This window comes from Puntigrus tetrazona, chromosome 3 (assembly GCF_018831695.1).
Source record: "Puntigrus tetrazona isolate hp1 chromosome 3, ASM1883169v1, whole genome shotgun sequence".
Lineage (NCBI taxonomy): Eukaryota > Metazoa > Chordata > Actinopteri > Cypriniformes > Cyprinidae > Puntigrus > Puntigrus tetrazona.
The window spans coordinates 97,501-114,167 of NC_056701.1; the positions used below are offsets into that span (position 1 = coordinate 97,501).

General features: G+C 32.8%; 1 protein-coding gene and 1 long non-coding RNA gene across 2 annotated transcripts in view; both read right to left on the reverse strand.

Annotated features, from left to right (window-relative positions):
• Positions 1-542, reverse strand: part of LOC122330677 — a 19,053-nt gene extending 18,511 nt beyond the window's left edge. Inside the window, exon 1 of the long non-coding RNA XR_006248051.1 lies at positions 394-542. This is a non-coding gene — a long non-coding RNA (uncharacterized LOC122330677). The remainder of the gene's footprint in view (positions 1-393) is intronic.
• A 921-nt stretch (positions 543-1,463) lies between these two features.
• On the reverse strand, positions 1,464-16,667 carry LOC122329903. Its single transcript, XM_043226568.1, is given in 18 exon segments — positions 1,464-1,941; positions 2,769-2,824; positions 3,183-3,211; positions 3,654-3,752; positions 4,458-4,553; positions 7,229-7,315; positions 7,487-7,585; positions 7,685-7,768; positions 7,982-8,113; positions 9,391-9,504; positions 9,905-9,979; positions 10,160-10,252; positions 10,326-10,412; positions 11,324-11,425; positions 14,667-14,770; positions 14,772-15,015; positions 15,101-15,448; positions 16,351-16,667. Coding segments are annotated over 18 exon segments (1,986 nt in total). The 5' UTR covers positions 16,406-16,667; the 3' UTR covers positions 1,464-1,859.

Here is a 16,667-nt window from a genome sequence, read left to right on the forward strand (position 1 = left end):
CGATGTCTTTACGTTGTTTATAGCATTAAAAGTAATGTATATTTCATATTTAAAAATATATTTCATCCATTAGTATGCTGTTTTCTTTACAACAATTAAATTACATGAATGTACAAGCATGCATATATATATTTTTTTTTGTATAAAGATGATTTTCAACTATGTAAGAGAATTATTCAATATACTAATTTTATAGACTATTAATCCATAAACACATTAATGTGTATAATATATTTTCATTTTTTATGTATCCCAAAGTTCATAATAAACAACAAAATAATAAGAAAGCATATTAGTCTCAGTGTCCTCAATATGAGGACATGTATTAAATCAACATTGTTTCTTAACAGAAGGAGAAGGACTACTTATATAAATCAACACTAACAGACTCACCTTGTTACTCGTCCTCTGACTCCAGAGAAAAGGGTTGCCAGGTCTTCAGAGCGGAGTTGCCAGGTCTATGTGACAAAACCAGACCTGATCTGGAATACCTCAAAATTTATGTACCCTAATTTTGAAAACTTACATTTATTTATAAAGTATACTGTGATAGAAATGCACTTTTTAAATTATTGAACCAGCTATTTTTTTCATTATATATCCTGTACACGTCTTACAGAAATGTCCATAAAGTGTCCAGAAAGTGGTGTCAAAAACTTTCAGAGATGACTGAATCTGCAAAAGCATTATTTTCTAGCATTATCACTGTTATTATGCTCAAGATCAGCACAAGTTTAGTTACTTTTCAATATTCTTTTCTTTTCTTCAAGTAAATGATTCAGATGCTGTTTTGTGGAAAGTAAGACTCCATTCACTGCTGCTGCTCTACAACCTTTAAAACTCTTCAAACTCTTCTATGTTTTGCTCTACTTTCTGCAAGTTATTTAATCTGCTCTTTGATTTACTTTCAACCAAAAGTAACCACAAGAAAGTCAAGTTTTTTCTTGAGTGTTTCTGAGACGTGATGCTGCCATCTAATGAAGCGAAGTAGAAATACATCTCCTCTGCTTCTTTCATCACATTGGAAATAGAGAATCAGGCGAAACGCATTGCATTGTGGGATACAGTATATATAGATGAATATAGATCTGTCTATACAGAAGCTGCACACATTACATACTTCAGTAATAGTGAGAGTTAGATTTATTGTCATTTTTTTGGCAGTGCAGAGATAAAGAAAATGCAGTTCTATTAAGAAATAACAACAATAATAATAATTGTTGGACTAAATATTCATAAAATAAATCCTTTGCACAATCTGACATAGCTGCGTTTAAATTGAACTAGAAATTAAGCGCTGGGTGTCCGGTCGGAGGAGAACTGAACCCAACTTTTTTCTCAATTCTGTAAGGGATGGGGTTTTGGTTCTTTCCTGACTTGTTTAGTTTGGACACTTGTCTTATAAAATCTCCTATATCTCTGTTTAATACTGTTCAGTGTTAAAAGCGCTATATAAAAATGATTGATTGATTTGGAGACGCTTCTTCACTGTGAGCTCGAGACTCAAACATCAGTCCACAGATGTTAACATCATAGCGCTCTGATCCTGAAGGACTCCATGTTATCTGGACGGCTGAAGCCGGTTTACAGTTAGAGTTAGTTATAAAAGCTATTACATGAATTTACGGCATTTAAACATCTATATACATACATTGGGACAAATAAAGTTTGAATTGAATTGAATCTACAGCTATTTACAAATCCAAGCCAGCATATGAATAAGGAGACTGAGGTGTTCATCACAGTGAAGAGCTTGTCTCCGTCTGCAGGTTATGTTTGTGTAATCACTGAGTTCGGCTCGGTCTCCTCCGCCGCGTCGCTCCTGTGGTTCTCCTGGGTTTGTTCGTTCAGTAGAGGATTCATCTCGTGTGATTCTGCCGTGATCTGCTTCTGGTCTGATCCAGCGGCTGGAGCTTCATCGCAACCCGCTGCTGGGTTCTGCTTCAGAACGAGACATGATTTAACAAGCGTCTTCATCAACAGTGTTTCTCAGACCTCATATAAGCATCAGCTGACTTTATTTCCCCGGAGACCCCGAGTGCTTCAGAATTCAGCTCAACCCTGTTGAACACTCACCTTCAGTCGAGGCATGCACTGGATCCATTAAGATGTGACACAGAGCTTAGTAATACAGTCATAAACATAACTATGTAAACTGTATGACGAGGTCAATTGGAAAACGCCAATAATTACTTGCCAATTAAGCACCGCATTCATTTAATAATCAATTATTAAAAATATACAAATATCCTATTGTGTTTTGACTGAATGTATTTATTATAGATGTTCGTTATTTGGGGAAAGTTGTTTTTATAGTTCGTACATGTTTAGTGCATTATATAAATTAGATGTTAAATGTTTACAAATGTTAAAGTTCTTAAAGGGACAGTTCACCCAAACTTTTCATGGTCCTGTCATCTGTACTGTATATAAAGAGTAGAATACAGTAGAAATAAAAGGGTAACCAAAGTGGTTTGATGACATCCTACATTCTATGATCTTCTTTGGTTAGAAATCATACAGGTTTATAAAAACAAAGACCAAAGAGCAGTACATTTTCTGTATTAGAGCTCAAAATCATTACTTTACTCTACAGTTCCTTTCTATGTGTCAAAAAATGCTCAATTGAGTTCATTATTAAGAATTCAGTGATATCTTTCGTATTCGTTTCCATCCTGTTTGTTCAGGACAGATGTTCAGGTCTGATGAGGGTTGAAGCTGAACTCTAGTGTAACTACAGTATATTACAGTATTAATCAGACACTAACCTCAGATTCCTGACTCTGTGATCCAGCGCCTCTGCTTGACAAGACTTCACTGATTTCTGTGTTCAACACAAGACCGGTCACACGTACACACATCTTCACTTTATTTAGTACGCTTTATTTAGTACGAAAAGAACAAATCTGATGTAAATGAAGAAGAGTTAGGGAATGTAGTTCAGTGAAATTACAAGAACTGTATTTCAATAAAACTCTAGTGAAACACAAATCCCTTTAAAACAATCCTGGAGTAATGAAATCAGATTAATTTACACATCTCTCTCTCTCTTTGAGGAATCAGTTGAAACCAGAAACATTTAGTTGTGTCCAGACTGATGTGTTTCTGTGTAAATGATGAAGACTTCAGTCACGGAGGAATCATAAAAGGACCAAACACTGAAGAAGATTTATGACACTAACCTGACACGAATCCAGACAGGGTTTGATCCCTGAAGAAGAAAACAGATCCATAAATCAATAAATATATAATGTATAAACACTTTAATTGTGGTAAAGTGGTGCTAAAGCTAATCCAAATACACTTAATAATAATAATAATAATAATAATATTGTTCTTTGAAAAGAAATCAGAAAAGAAATATATAAAATAATAGTTAAAATTTATTTGGAGTAAGTCTTGAGCGATATGAATATATTCATAGATTTAAAATATACTTCGTACATTCATTACTAATCAGGTTCAGACAGATCTGGTTAATAGTTGAGTCCTGGTTTTCACAAAGTCACTATCTTCATAAATGATGTGTTAAAAACTAAATAGTAATAAAATCATTCATTTCCTGAACGTAGCGCATCCTAAAGAAATGAAAATGAATAAGAGTCAAATAAGAGAGGAACTGAGCGTGTAATAAATGTTCAGGTTTTACTCACAGGGTTCAAACACCATTAAAACCAGGAGAATTAAAGTGAAGATGAACTCGGTGGAGAAGACTGAGATCCTCATGTCTCCCGTCAATCCTTCACCATTAACTGAGGAGGAAGACCCACAGAAACCATAAAGAGCTGGTTTTATTAACACTGAGCTCATTAAAAGTAGAGAGTTAGGTTGAGGGTGTTCGGGGAAAGTAGATGTTCTGACTTATATCTGAGTATTTTCAGGTGTTTTAAGGATAATGATGTAGGTTTAAAATTATTAAATTATATTATTTCTCAAGATTAAATATTACAAGAAATGATCCACGCTACAAACCAGAAATAGAGAATAATATATATTATAATATATATAAACTCAGGTTATCCTGGTAGCCTTCAATAAAACCAAGTGTCTAAAACTATTAAACATGATTATTATGTTTCTATATTTTTAATTCACGGTGACAGAAATGAAATGAATATTTTCCAATAAGACATTCTTACTTTTCAATAAAGCCATTTTTTTTCTTTTGAGTCACATTTTGACATTTAATCAGTGAATTAGAAGAAAAAGACATTTGGGCTGTTACCAAGAGAATGAAAATGATTGAATGAACACTGAATCTGCATCTGAAGTGTTTTAGATGGATTTACACTGTTTAATGAATTCAGCTGCGATTACAAACACATGAATAATCTTCTGAGATATCAGGCGTTAAGCGTTAAATATTGATGTTTGAAGTGATTGACATGAAATGAGAAGAATCTGATCTGAGATATGAACAGATTCTAATAGTGTAGAGTGTAAAGGTGTTGATTCACCTGTTTTCAGGATCACTTCAGTCATCAGAGCAACAGAGTTGAGTAAAACTACACCGACTGATCCGACCACATACACCACAGTCACACGGGGAAGAGCTGAAAGATCAAATACAGTTTAATATCTTCATCAGTGGATAGAACAGATGATCTCCACATCTCTCCTGATTCCAGGCCACAAATACCATCAGGATAGACATAACTAAAATAGTATTCTGTAGAAAAATAATGCTTTCATTACTCATGCAGTAATGTTTTCCTCTTTCCTCATTTATTAATTTTAAACGACTCACTAAACATGACATTTCTATTTTATTTTTGTATTATTTTCTTGATTTATTTTTGTTTATTCATTTAAATAATTTGGCTCAGTAAAACATGACATTTATATATTTTTAAAATTATTTTCTTGATTTATTTTTATTCATCCATTTTAAATACCGTGACTCAGTAAAACATGAAATTTATATTTTATTCTTGGTTAATTTTATTGATCTATTTATTTTAAAAAACTTGACTTACTAAACATGACATTTTTGTATTATTTTCTTGATTTATTTTTATTTATTCATGTTAAATAAAATTTATTCACTAAAAATGCCATTTCTCTTTTATTTTTATATTGTTTTTCTGATTTATTTTTATTCTTTTTTTTTTTAAATAACTTGATTTATTGACACATTTAATAATATTTTATTTGTTAATTTTAAATAATTTGACTCACTAAACATGACATTTCAAATTTTTTTAAAACTTATTTTCTTGGTTTATTTTTATTATTTATATTACATTTTAAATGACTCACTGAAACATGAAATTTCCATTTTATTTTGAAATATTTACTTGATTTATTTTTATTTATTAATTTTAAATAACTTGAGTTACTATACATGACATTTCTATTTTATTTTTGTATTTTCTTTATTTATTTTTATTCATCCATTTTAAATAACGTGAGTCAGTAAAACATGAAATTTATATTTTATTCTTTGTTAATTTTATAGATTTATTTAAAAAAACTTGACTTACTAAACATGACATTTTTGTATTATTTTCTTGATTTATGTTTATGAATTTTAAATGACTCACTAAACATTGAATTTCTATTTTATTTTGTATTATTTTTCTTGATTTATTTTTATTTTTATTTATTATTAATGATTTATTTGCATTTATACATTTAAAACTTGACTAAACATGACATTTTTGTATTATTTTATTGATTTATTTTTATTTATTCATGTTAAATAATTTATTCACTAAAACATGCCATTTATTTTTATATTATTTTTCCTGGTTTGCTTGATTTATTTTTATTCATTATGTTAAATAAAATGTATCATAAATAAACTCGTCTGCCTATTTTAAACTGTTTTAAATCAATCTTAATTTTTTTTTTGCTTTAAATTCAATTTATCTTAAATCAGTGTTTTTTATTTTATTTTAATTTATTTTATTGTTATTTAAATCTTGTAATTATTTTATTTCCTCTTTTGTAAAGCGCTTTGAATTACCATTATGTATGAAATGTGCTATATAAATAAACTTGCCTTGCCATTTATTTTTATATTGTTTGATTTATGTTTATTCCTTTTTAAATAACTTGATTTATTGACACATTTAATAATATTTTATTTGTTAATTTTAAATAATTTGACTCACTAAACATGACATTTCAAATTTTTAACTTAGTTTCTTGGTTTATTTTATTATTTATATTTTTATTCATTTTAAATGACTCGCTGAAACATGAAATTTCCATTTTATTTTGTATTATTTACTTTATTTTTATTTATTAATTTTAAATGACTCACTAAACATGACATTTCTATTTTATTTTTGTATTTTCTTTATTTTTATTCATCCATTTTTTTTAATTTTAAATAATGACTCAGTAAAACATGACATTTATATTTTATTCTTTGTTAATTTTATAGATTTATTTAAAAAACTTGACTTACTAAACATGACATTTTTGTATTATTTTCTTGATTTATTTTTATTCATTCATGTTAAATAAAATTTATTCACTAAAACATGCCATTTCTATTTAATTTTTATATTGTGTTTCTGATTTATGTTTATTCATTTTTTTAAAAAACTTTATTTTTATTTAATAATATTTTATTTGTTCATTTTAAATAATTTGACTCACTAAACATGACATTTCAAATTTTTAAACTTAGTTTCTTGGTTTATTTTTATTTATTCATTTTAAATAACTTGACTCACTAAACATATATTTTTTATTTTATATTTTCATATTCCATTTTATTTATGTATTCTTTTCATTTATTATTATTGATTTATTTTAAATAACTTGACTCATTAACACATGAACTCTGTTGTGTTTTTGTTTGTTTTTATTCATAAATCAGTCTTGAGTTTGTAACATGTTCACTCTATTTCATTTCATTTCTATTGTCATTTCTATTGTACCTGTTTTCTTTGAGACTTAATCTCAGCAGGTCTATGTTATAAGATGTTTTGTTGGTTATGATTTCTTCATCATTTGTCTCTTTGGATAAAAGTCTGTTAAAGACTGAATGTAAATGTAAATGAATTAAAAGTCTGTTTCTGTATGTTTATAATATACTGAGAAGAGAAAAGAAAGTTATTAAAGACAAAATAAAAGACTTTGTTTATAGTGAGGGACATTTCTATTAAACAGTGTAGAGTTTAGTTTTACTGTTAAAGTTAAGAGTTTCTTTGAGTTCAGACGAGAGAGAAGAGAATAAACTAGATCTAGAGTCAGGAGATGATTAATACTGTACCGAATGATGAATAAAATGAGCGCCTGAAGTTGACCAGGGTCCAGAGAAACTGAAGAAACACAAGCATGCAGCTCCATCCAACAACATCTGAACACAACAAACACATCATCATCATCATCCTCATCATCCTCATCCTCATCATCATCACCTTCATCATCATCATCCTCACAGTAAGGTGTTCATTAACTCAGTTTTTTCTCATCACTGTAAGATATCGTGATATGTTCTAGTTATATATAAAGTGATATGTTCTAGTACCGTTCTGGTTCTCCAGAGCTGTGATGTAGAAGTAGATGAGTAGAGCATTGATCAGGATCATGAGAGTTAAATACACGGATCTCCTGACCGCAGGTGAACCTGAAGCACATTAACATCATTAAACCTAGAAATGATCTCAGAGATGAGGAGCTGGTTATTGAAGGAGTGTGTTTGTGTCAGGGATCATCACACACTCACAGCCCATCTTTTGACCACAGACAACGTCCCAGTTGTATCTGCTGACCGTGAGAAACACTGGTAAAACTGCCACGATCAAGAAACCTGGAGACAGAAGATAAGAGTCACTGACAGACATCTATTCATCTCATTTACTTTATTATATCCTTCACTCGTCTCTTTTCACTTCATCTGAGAGATGGACGTTCTTCATGTTTATTAGGTTTTAATCTTCAGGGTGAATATATATTTAAAAAAAGACAAAAGCTTATGAAAGGCTAAAAAACTAAAGTAAGTATCTGATAAACGTGGACTCACCTCCTCTGGATCCAAAGCTGAAGAACAGGAGGATGAATTGTAGAGAAGGAAGGACATCGAAGCTGATTACAGCCAGAACATTGAATATAGTCCAGATCCGTTCACTTACTTTACCAAACAATCTCAAAAACACTGTATGAGAAAACAGTTCATGAATCAATACAAATGTTTGATCTGATTTTTAATGTCTTAATATTCAAGTAAAAACAAGTCCAGAAATAATTCATATTTTAGTTTGAACAGATAAAGTTTCATTGATAAAGAAGAAGATGAAGCTGATGATCTGATAGACTCTATATTAATCTCAGTATTATTATTGAGATATTTAGTTTTATTATATATTTTATTATTATGCTTGGTATTTAGTTATTATCACTCTGGTTTCTTCTATAATAAATGAGAGTTTATTCAGGAGACTCTCATAAAGTTATATCTGAAGCAGATCTTCATAAAAATAACTGATTTCTCAGCTGATCATAAACCATGTGAAAGAAACAATATACAGACATTATTCATCTTTCTGATGTCTCTGTTGATTCAATGATTAATATTCAGTTGAAAAATACTGTAATAAAAACTAGTAATAAATATTAATTAATCCTCTGTAATTATACAGTTAACAATATAGTTAACTATACAGTAGTTATTAAAATGTAGTTTTTATTTTCTTTTTTTATTTTAGTCCAGTACAGAAACTTTCTTTAAGTGGAAACATTTTTTTATTTATTCTAATGTTATTACAATCACAATATAATTATCAGGAACAGAAAATAATGAAATAATTAAGGTTTTTACAAACATTAAAATGTTAAATGTTTTCTGCTGTTCTACATTGTTTAGTATTTTCTTTTTTAATCTGTGACTGAATGAACTTTACTTGAGTATATTTATTAATTTATTCTTAATTTCCATGTTAATCCATGTTTGAGTCAAATTTACTAGGAGTTCCCAAACAACCTTAAGATAAAATATAGACTTAAATCTATTAATAATTATCTTTAAACTCTCACTTTGAAAGTTTTTGTACATTTACTAGTATTTTCTGAATGAAAGTAAACCCTGCTCTGAACTCATCTGTGATTTCATTCCCTTTCTTTTACAACATTATTCTGTCAACAATCAGAAACTATATATATATTGAAAGCTAAAATACTGGAGATTGATTTTGATTCAGGGCAGTGAGCAATAAATACACGATTAATAAGATTGATCTGATTCTCGAGGAGTTTTGTAATGTTTCGTCTGATCCTTCAGACTCATGAAATCTGATCTTTTCTTTTGAAAACGCTTCAATTAAATCAGGTCTGATGGTATGTTTTTTATATTTTGTGCCTTTAACAAACACGGTTACTCTGGTGAAACATGATTCTTCACACAATCATTGACTCTTGATGGAGAGAAATACTTACAGAAAATAATAAAGAAGAGGTTGAACAGAAGAACAAGCACAAAGAAGACTATGATCACGACTCCTTCAAATCCAGAGTAGTTCAGACTTTTGTCCAAAGCAGATTTAAAGAGAACTGGAGGAGAGGAAGAGATAAAAAACAAGAATAAGTCTCTGAAGGTCGGCTCAGCTGGTGACCTCTGACCCTCACATGACCCCTCTGACCCCAGACATGCTGAGATGTAGAAGTGGATTCATTCTCTCTGTAACACGTCTATGTCTCGTGAAAACATTAGTGCAGTAGTTCAGTTATATATTTTATTAAACTCACAGATTCAGAACTGAACATGTGTATGATATCTGACAACAAACATCAGCAACACTAAACACTTCAACTATTCATGTCACGCTCACTTTTTAAGATCTCCTGCATAATGAGAATATTACATGATTTAAACGTGATTACTGATCAGATGTTAGTGTGCGTTTTAATGTGTTTATGATCATGATTGTTGATTTACATTTGGATTATTTACCTGAATAAAAAACAGCTGAGAAAAACACATATTCCGCCTCATAACTGAAATTTTGGATAAATGATTTAATGTTGCCTATAAAAGAAAGAAATGATAATAATTACACCCACAATATCATTTACAACACAGACACATGAAACACAACGACAATAAAAGACTGAATCCTTTTTAATGTTTAATTCATCCAGGGACTGACACATTAGCTCTTCTGGGTATTATAATTCATATTTCCTCTAATAAACTGTTAATAATCACCTGGGAAGTCATGAACATACGGAGCCGTCCAGAGCAGCGTGAGAGGTCTCAGAAAATAAAGAGAACAACAAGAGACGGACTCAAACAGAGATCCTGAAACAAACAGCAGATGATCATCATCACTGTATTAATACACAACTATAATGATTGATCATTAATCACTGACCTTCAGAAACAGCCCAGAAAACAAACGCCAGAAACATCAGGACATTTGGACAGAAGACCAGAAACATCTGAAGACGGAAGACTGGTTCTGGAGAGAAAACACAATCTCTGTTCAGTTATGAGGAAAAGTCATTTCAATTACATAATTATTATTCAGTCATTTTCAGTCAGTCAGGTTTATTTGAACACACATTTCTCTTCTTTTTGACAATTACATTTTCAATTACAAGTTAATGAATCGATCTCAAAATTGTGTTGAAAATGGAGTAAAAATAAATATGATGAATAACTAAACGTCTGATTCAGAATAGAAGAGGGGGTATTTTTCTTATCTCTTGACCTACCAAGTAGTTTCAGTACCAACTTTGTATTGGTTGAAAACTGCCTGTTATTTTGAATTATTTATTTCTGAGCGTCGAAAACCATGAAAGTGAACTGTACATGTGTACTGTCCCTCATCTTCAGCTCTCAGATCATCCAGACGGAGAGAGAAGTTTCCATCTTTAAGGTGCTCAGTGAAGAAATGAGCTCTGTCCTGATAATCTTCATGTTGTTCCTCTGCTTGACTCGCACCATCTTTATACAGATGAACCAGATCCTCTCTTCTTTTCCACTCCACCTTCAGGCCCTCCATACTATAGGGTCTATCATTATAACAGGGCAACACCACATAACAGTTGTCTGAACGTGACCCGTACCTGACTGTTCTTAACCGTTCTGCCTGATAGTGAAAAAGCAGCTAATAATACGTCACAGAAGTTGTGATTAAGAAATCAGTCTTATCTGCTCATACACTCGCTGTGTGATGCAAATAAATCTAGTCACAGGAAAATAATCATGATTGATTGATGTTTTATAACTTGTCTTCTTTCATATCAGCATTGTATTTGTCAAAACATGAATAATTAATGATTAGTCAAATAGATTAAACTCAGCCTCTAATCACACTAACAAACTTCTAACTTCTTGAAAATCAGAACAAAATCCCTTTAGTAGTACCTTTAGTAGATGATCTGCAGTAGATGAGGCAGACGAGCAGAAGAGCAGACCCAGACGCAGAAACACAGAGAATCAACACCAGTATGTGTAAAGCTGAGAAACCTGAGACACACACAGTTATTGGACAATTATTATATAGTTTCTTGCAAACATTGCATAAATTTTGTCCTGAAATGTACACATGTACACACACACACACACACACACACAAACACACACTTGTAACCTAAAACAGGATATATAAAACAATATATATTAAATACACAACCTAAACCTAAAACCACTGTCATTGCCTTATTTTTGACAAATTTCCTGTGTTTCTTTCTCTCAGCTAATTAGGTTTATTAGTCCCAGCTCTGTCTAGTTAGCTTCCCTATTTAGGGGTTCTGGTTCCTCTGTCTTCTTTGTTGGGGACACTTAACTTCTAGTGATTATCATTGAATTGATTCCAGAGACCGTCTCTTCATTTAATAACAAACTGTTCTCTCTCTTCATTATACATCCCTGTCATTGTATTCTTCTACTTTATTCTGTTCAGTGCTTTGATATAACCTGTGTTGATAAAAGAACTATAGAAATAAAAATGATTGATTGATTGATTGAATATATAAAACTGACTGCCACAAATAGATTTTGTAAAAGATAAGACACTTTGTTGAATACACATGAGCACTACACATTTTAAAATCAAAGCCTGCTCCAGGTGTCTTTATGTCACTGTATTTCTGAAGAAATACAATTCATTTTCATTTTATCTTAAATGTAATGTCTGATAAAAAAGCATTTATAAGCGGAGCGCTGCTTTATGTGCACCATTAGGTCTCCAACACTGCCTCCCGCTGACAGAGGATATATTTGCATACATACATACATACATATACATACACATATACATACACACACATATATATACATACACACACATATATATATATATATATATATATATATATATATATATATATATATATATATATATATATATATATATATATATATATATATGCCGCTAAAGTCCAACTCTGGGATTCTACAATTGACAGTCCTTTTGTAAGTATTTTTATATGAAAATTATGATTATATATTTAAATAATATATAAATAAAATATAATTAATATACTGCCTCGTGTTAAGTTGTACATACATTAAGTTATGTGACAACTTTTCAAATATACTATAAATACCGTTAAAAATAGGACAAAAAATATGTTCTGGATGTAACGAGAATTCAGAAACGTTCAGATAGATCTGCGAACTCTTCATTAAGAATGGTCTTACAGACAGAAAGTCAACAACAACGTCAGGGATGAATGAGACAGAGGTTGGGAAAGACGGCAAGCATCAAACTCAAAGAGAATCAGTAGAAGGGTATTAACACTCAGAATTGTCAGCCATGGCAAGGATAAGATTCAGTAAGATTTCAGTGAGGGTCGGAGACCAGGTTAAATAGTCGGTCTAAAAAGGTGCACCTGGGCAGGTAATCAGAGATGAGGGCATTATGGGAAATGTAGTTCTGACAGGTAGTACTCAGGGAAAACGCCCTCCGGTGGCTGTCGGAGAAACACAGAGGCGGGGTTCATGACGAGGGAGGTGAAGACTAGTTAGGCTGAGAGCGAGGTTACCCACAGCTCCTGAATCCACCAAGACATTGACTGGGAATGAGGGTTATGATATTGTAGGTTAGTGTGAATGAGGAATATGAGAGACAGAGGATAGAAAGACCCTCACCGGCTAGTTGGTGCGACGATTGGGACAGGAATGGAGTTCATGAGTTGAAGATCCACAGTAGAGACATAGACCCCCCATGCAATTGTTCTTCACTGGTGAGATAGCTGTCCGTTATCAAGGGTCCAGGACTGATGGTGCAGAGGCATTTCAGAGGAGCAGGCTGAGAGAAGGCGACATTGCGCGTTTCAGAGGAACACTTCTAACCCCAACAATCATCATAGATAGCTGGAGAAAGGATTGAGTCTTTAGAGGAACACCGAGGGAGGTCTGCCCAACCGCTACAAATCTCAAGGTGCGAAAGCATAAGACATTCATGAACAGGAAGATCTGCCTGCGGAGTCGAGGTTCATTGAGGACTAGCGCTGGTTAAGGACTGGCCGAAAAAAAAAGTGCTCTAGGAAACTTTCTAGTGAGTTTAGATGTGGACTGTTTGCATTCCAAAGAGCCTCCGCCCATTGAAGTGCTCTTCTGGTTAGCAGAGAGATAACGAAAGGTATTTTACCCCGTTCTGTGGAGAAAAGGTGTGGATGCATCTCTAGGTAAAGGGAACACTGAAGTAAAAGCCTGCACATGAGATAGAATCTCCGGCGAACGCAGTGGGTCGGGCAACCGGACTAGATGATGACCAGAAGTTGGGGTATGTAACCTCGTGATCAGTGAAAGCGTGTTTTATAGGGAGGCAGGTGAGTGGCTACAGGTGCAGGTGATTGGGATCGTGACCAGGTGATGGGTTCGGTGGATGAGGGAAGTGATGATGTGACATACTTATTATATTTGGCTTGATTGAATTTTATGAAAATTAGTTTAACTACAAGTCAGTTTATTTAACCACTTTCACAGGTTTTATCTAGAAGTATTTGCTGGTTTCCTATTATGGCCTTCATCTCTGATTCATAAGAAATGGCTAATATTACAAAAGTATAATGTTACATGATTGATAATTTACCCACAGTAAATTCAAATTTACTGCTTCTGTATCTTAGGCTAAAATTATTATATATTAGGTTAAGATTGGCATTCAATCATGCTGCCTGCCTAAAGTTTTTCTAGGCTTGATTGCATTTATGCTTTGTTAAAAAAAGCTTGATTGAGAAACAGAGGTTGGTTTTAAACTTGTGAATCTATTAGAATTGTTACAGGACAGAATCGTGATTCATATATGATTAGATTATGCACCCCTAGTTTTCTTCCTCTTCTTCATCACGTATGCCTTGGGGCCAGGTTTTGAATTTTTAGCATCAGAACTTCGCAGATATCGTTTATGCCCAAAAAGCAACATTAAATTAAAAAAAAGTAAAATCACAATCAATCACCCCTTTTAAAATATTTACTGTAATTTAAATCGGCTGACACAAATACATTAAGTGGTTTAAAAGAATCGCTGTCTTTTGGACTAGTCTGGAAAAAAACAAAAAACTAAAAAGTCCAAAATCTCAAACTTGACAGGTGCATGAAAAAAGACTGTTTTGGTTTATTTATTATTATTTATTGTGTATTTTTGTTAATTATTTTCCATGAAAAAACATTTATTGAAAAATCTAAATTACTTTGCTGCAGAAATGAACTATGTATACAAGACATAAAAAATAGCTATTTTTAAAAAGAATTTACTCACCCAGTCTCTCCAGTTCTACAGTAGTATCCCCTGAAAGTTCTCCAGCTAACACCTCACACATATAAACTCCTTTATCTTCAGTTCTGACGCTCTTCAGTCTGAGAGAAGTTTAATTTGGAGATTTCATCACTGAAGAACTCAACCCTGTCTCTGTATCGCTCGTTTGATGCCTCTGGTAAAGCCGTATGCTCTTGGTAGAGCAGAACCATAATATCTTCATCTGTTTTCCTCCATGAAACCTCTTCAATGTCTTGAAGTGTGATGTTAGAGTCAACAAAGCAGTTCAGAGTGACGTCTTCACCCACAGACACTGATACAGAGCGACTCGATCCTGACACTCTCAAGCGCTCTGAAACACAAACAGTGTAAACCTTCACTAAGTACTTTCTGTGAAACCATAGAAAACTACGTAAAGAAATGTGATCATTACTCACCAACATCAACCTTTATTTCAACCATAGTTTCTCCAGACTCCCGCTGACCGTGAACTGTACATGTGTACTGTCCCTCATCTTCAGATCTCAGATCATCCAGACGGAGAGAGAAGTTTCCATGTTGAATCTGATCAGTGAAGAAATGAGCTCTGTCCTGATAATCCTGCTGCTGGGCTTCTGCTCGACTCTCTCCGTCCTGATACAGATGAACTAAAGTCTCTGAGTGTGTTCTCTTCCACTCCACCTCCAGATCCTTTATTGGTAAAGATTCATCAACAGAACAGAGAAGAACCACTGAAGATCCCAGAGGAGCAACCACAGGACCAGACGGACCTTTTACAATCAAACCTGAGAAACAGAAATGAGATAAAGCTTGTTTATAGTTTATAGCATTGATGCTGACATGAACAAGTATTTCTATAAAGTAGGTGCATTAAAGGGAGTAGATATGACATTTGTTTTGCAATAATTCAACTGTGAAAAGAGAGGCAAGAAACTCATGTTATGTCTAGATTTTCCTTGTGTGTGTGTGTGTGTGTGTGTGTGTGTGTGTGTGTGTGTGTGTGTGTGTGTGTGTGTGTGTGTGTGAGACGAAGAGAGAGAGAGACAGAGAGAGTGACGTTACTACTCGTTCATCTCATCCACCACCTCAAACATTATTCTCTTAGATGTAAAACATATATAGAACACATATCAATAACAGAAGACTTTTAAATCAAGTTCTGCTTTTTGCTTTTGTACTTCACCAGCAAACTGTGTTTATGAATCATTGACAGAGATTCTTTCACTTTCATTATCATAGAAAAAAACAGGCCTTAGATCAAATCAGGGAACCAGGAAATATAACCCAATAAAAAAAGTAGGACACAGACTAACGTGCCTCAACATGACAATATCTGACGATATCAAACCATTTTGATCTAAACATTCTTGTGCTTGAGCTGATTCTTTGTCTTGCAGCTCTGCTTAAACTTGTGTTTATATTTACTGGTACTTTACTGTGTGGTTCTGTTGAACTCAAGTTAATCCCAATAAATCACTGCTGATTAAGCTGGAAAACATAACTATGAAAAGATTTGACATTTCACATCATTGACATTTCACATCACACCTGAGTTTCTTTGTTGTAGTGAAGAGATTTAGTTGTGGAAGCTGTTCTGTGCCAATCAAAACCGTTTTATACAGCGCTGTAAATATACGTCTGTTTACTGAGACATAAACAGGTAAAACAAGGAAACAGAAATCCTTACCTTCGGCGATCATCAGCAGTCCTGTCAATAAAACACAGCGTGCTCGGTGCATCATCAAATGTTAAATTAAACCAAACGATTATGTCCTTTTAGCTATAAATTAACACACAAATAGATATTTCCATGACGGACGCTCATGTTTGTGAAATGGCGGCAGATCAAATTTACTTTCACTTTTCAAATGGTGCCTCGAATCACGTGATCAGAAAGTCTAAAGCTGGAATACACTACTCGATTTTACATTGGCTTCATCCAAATCGCATACTTCCAGACTGCTTAGTAGGCAGAAAAGCAGTAGGTGAGGGAAATGTGTGCAT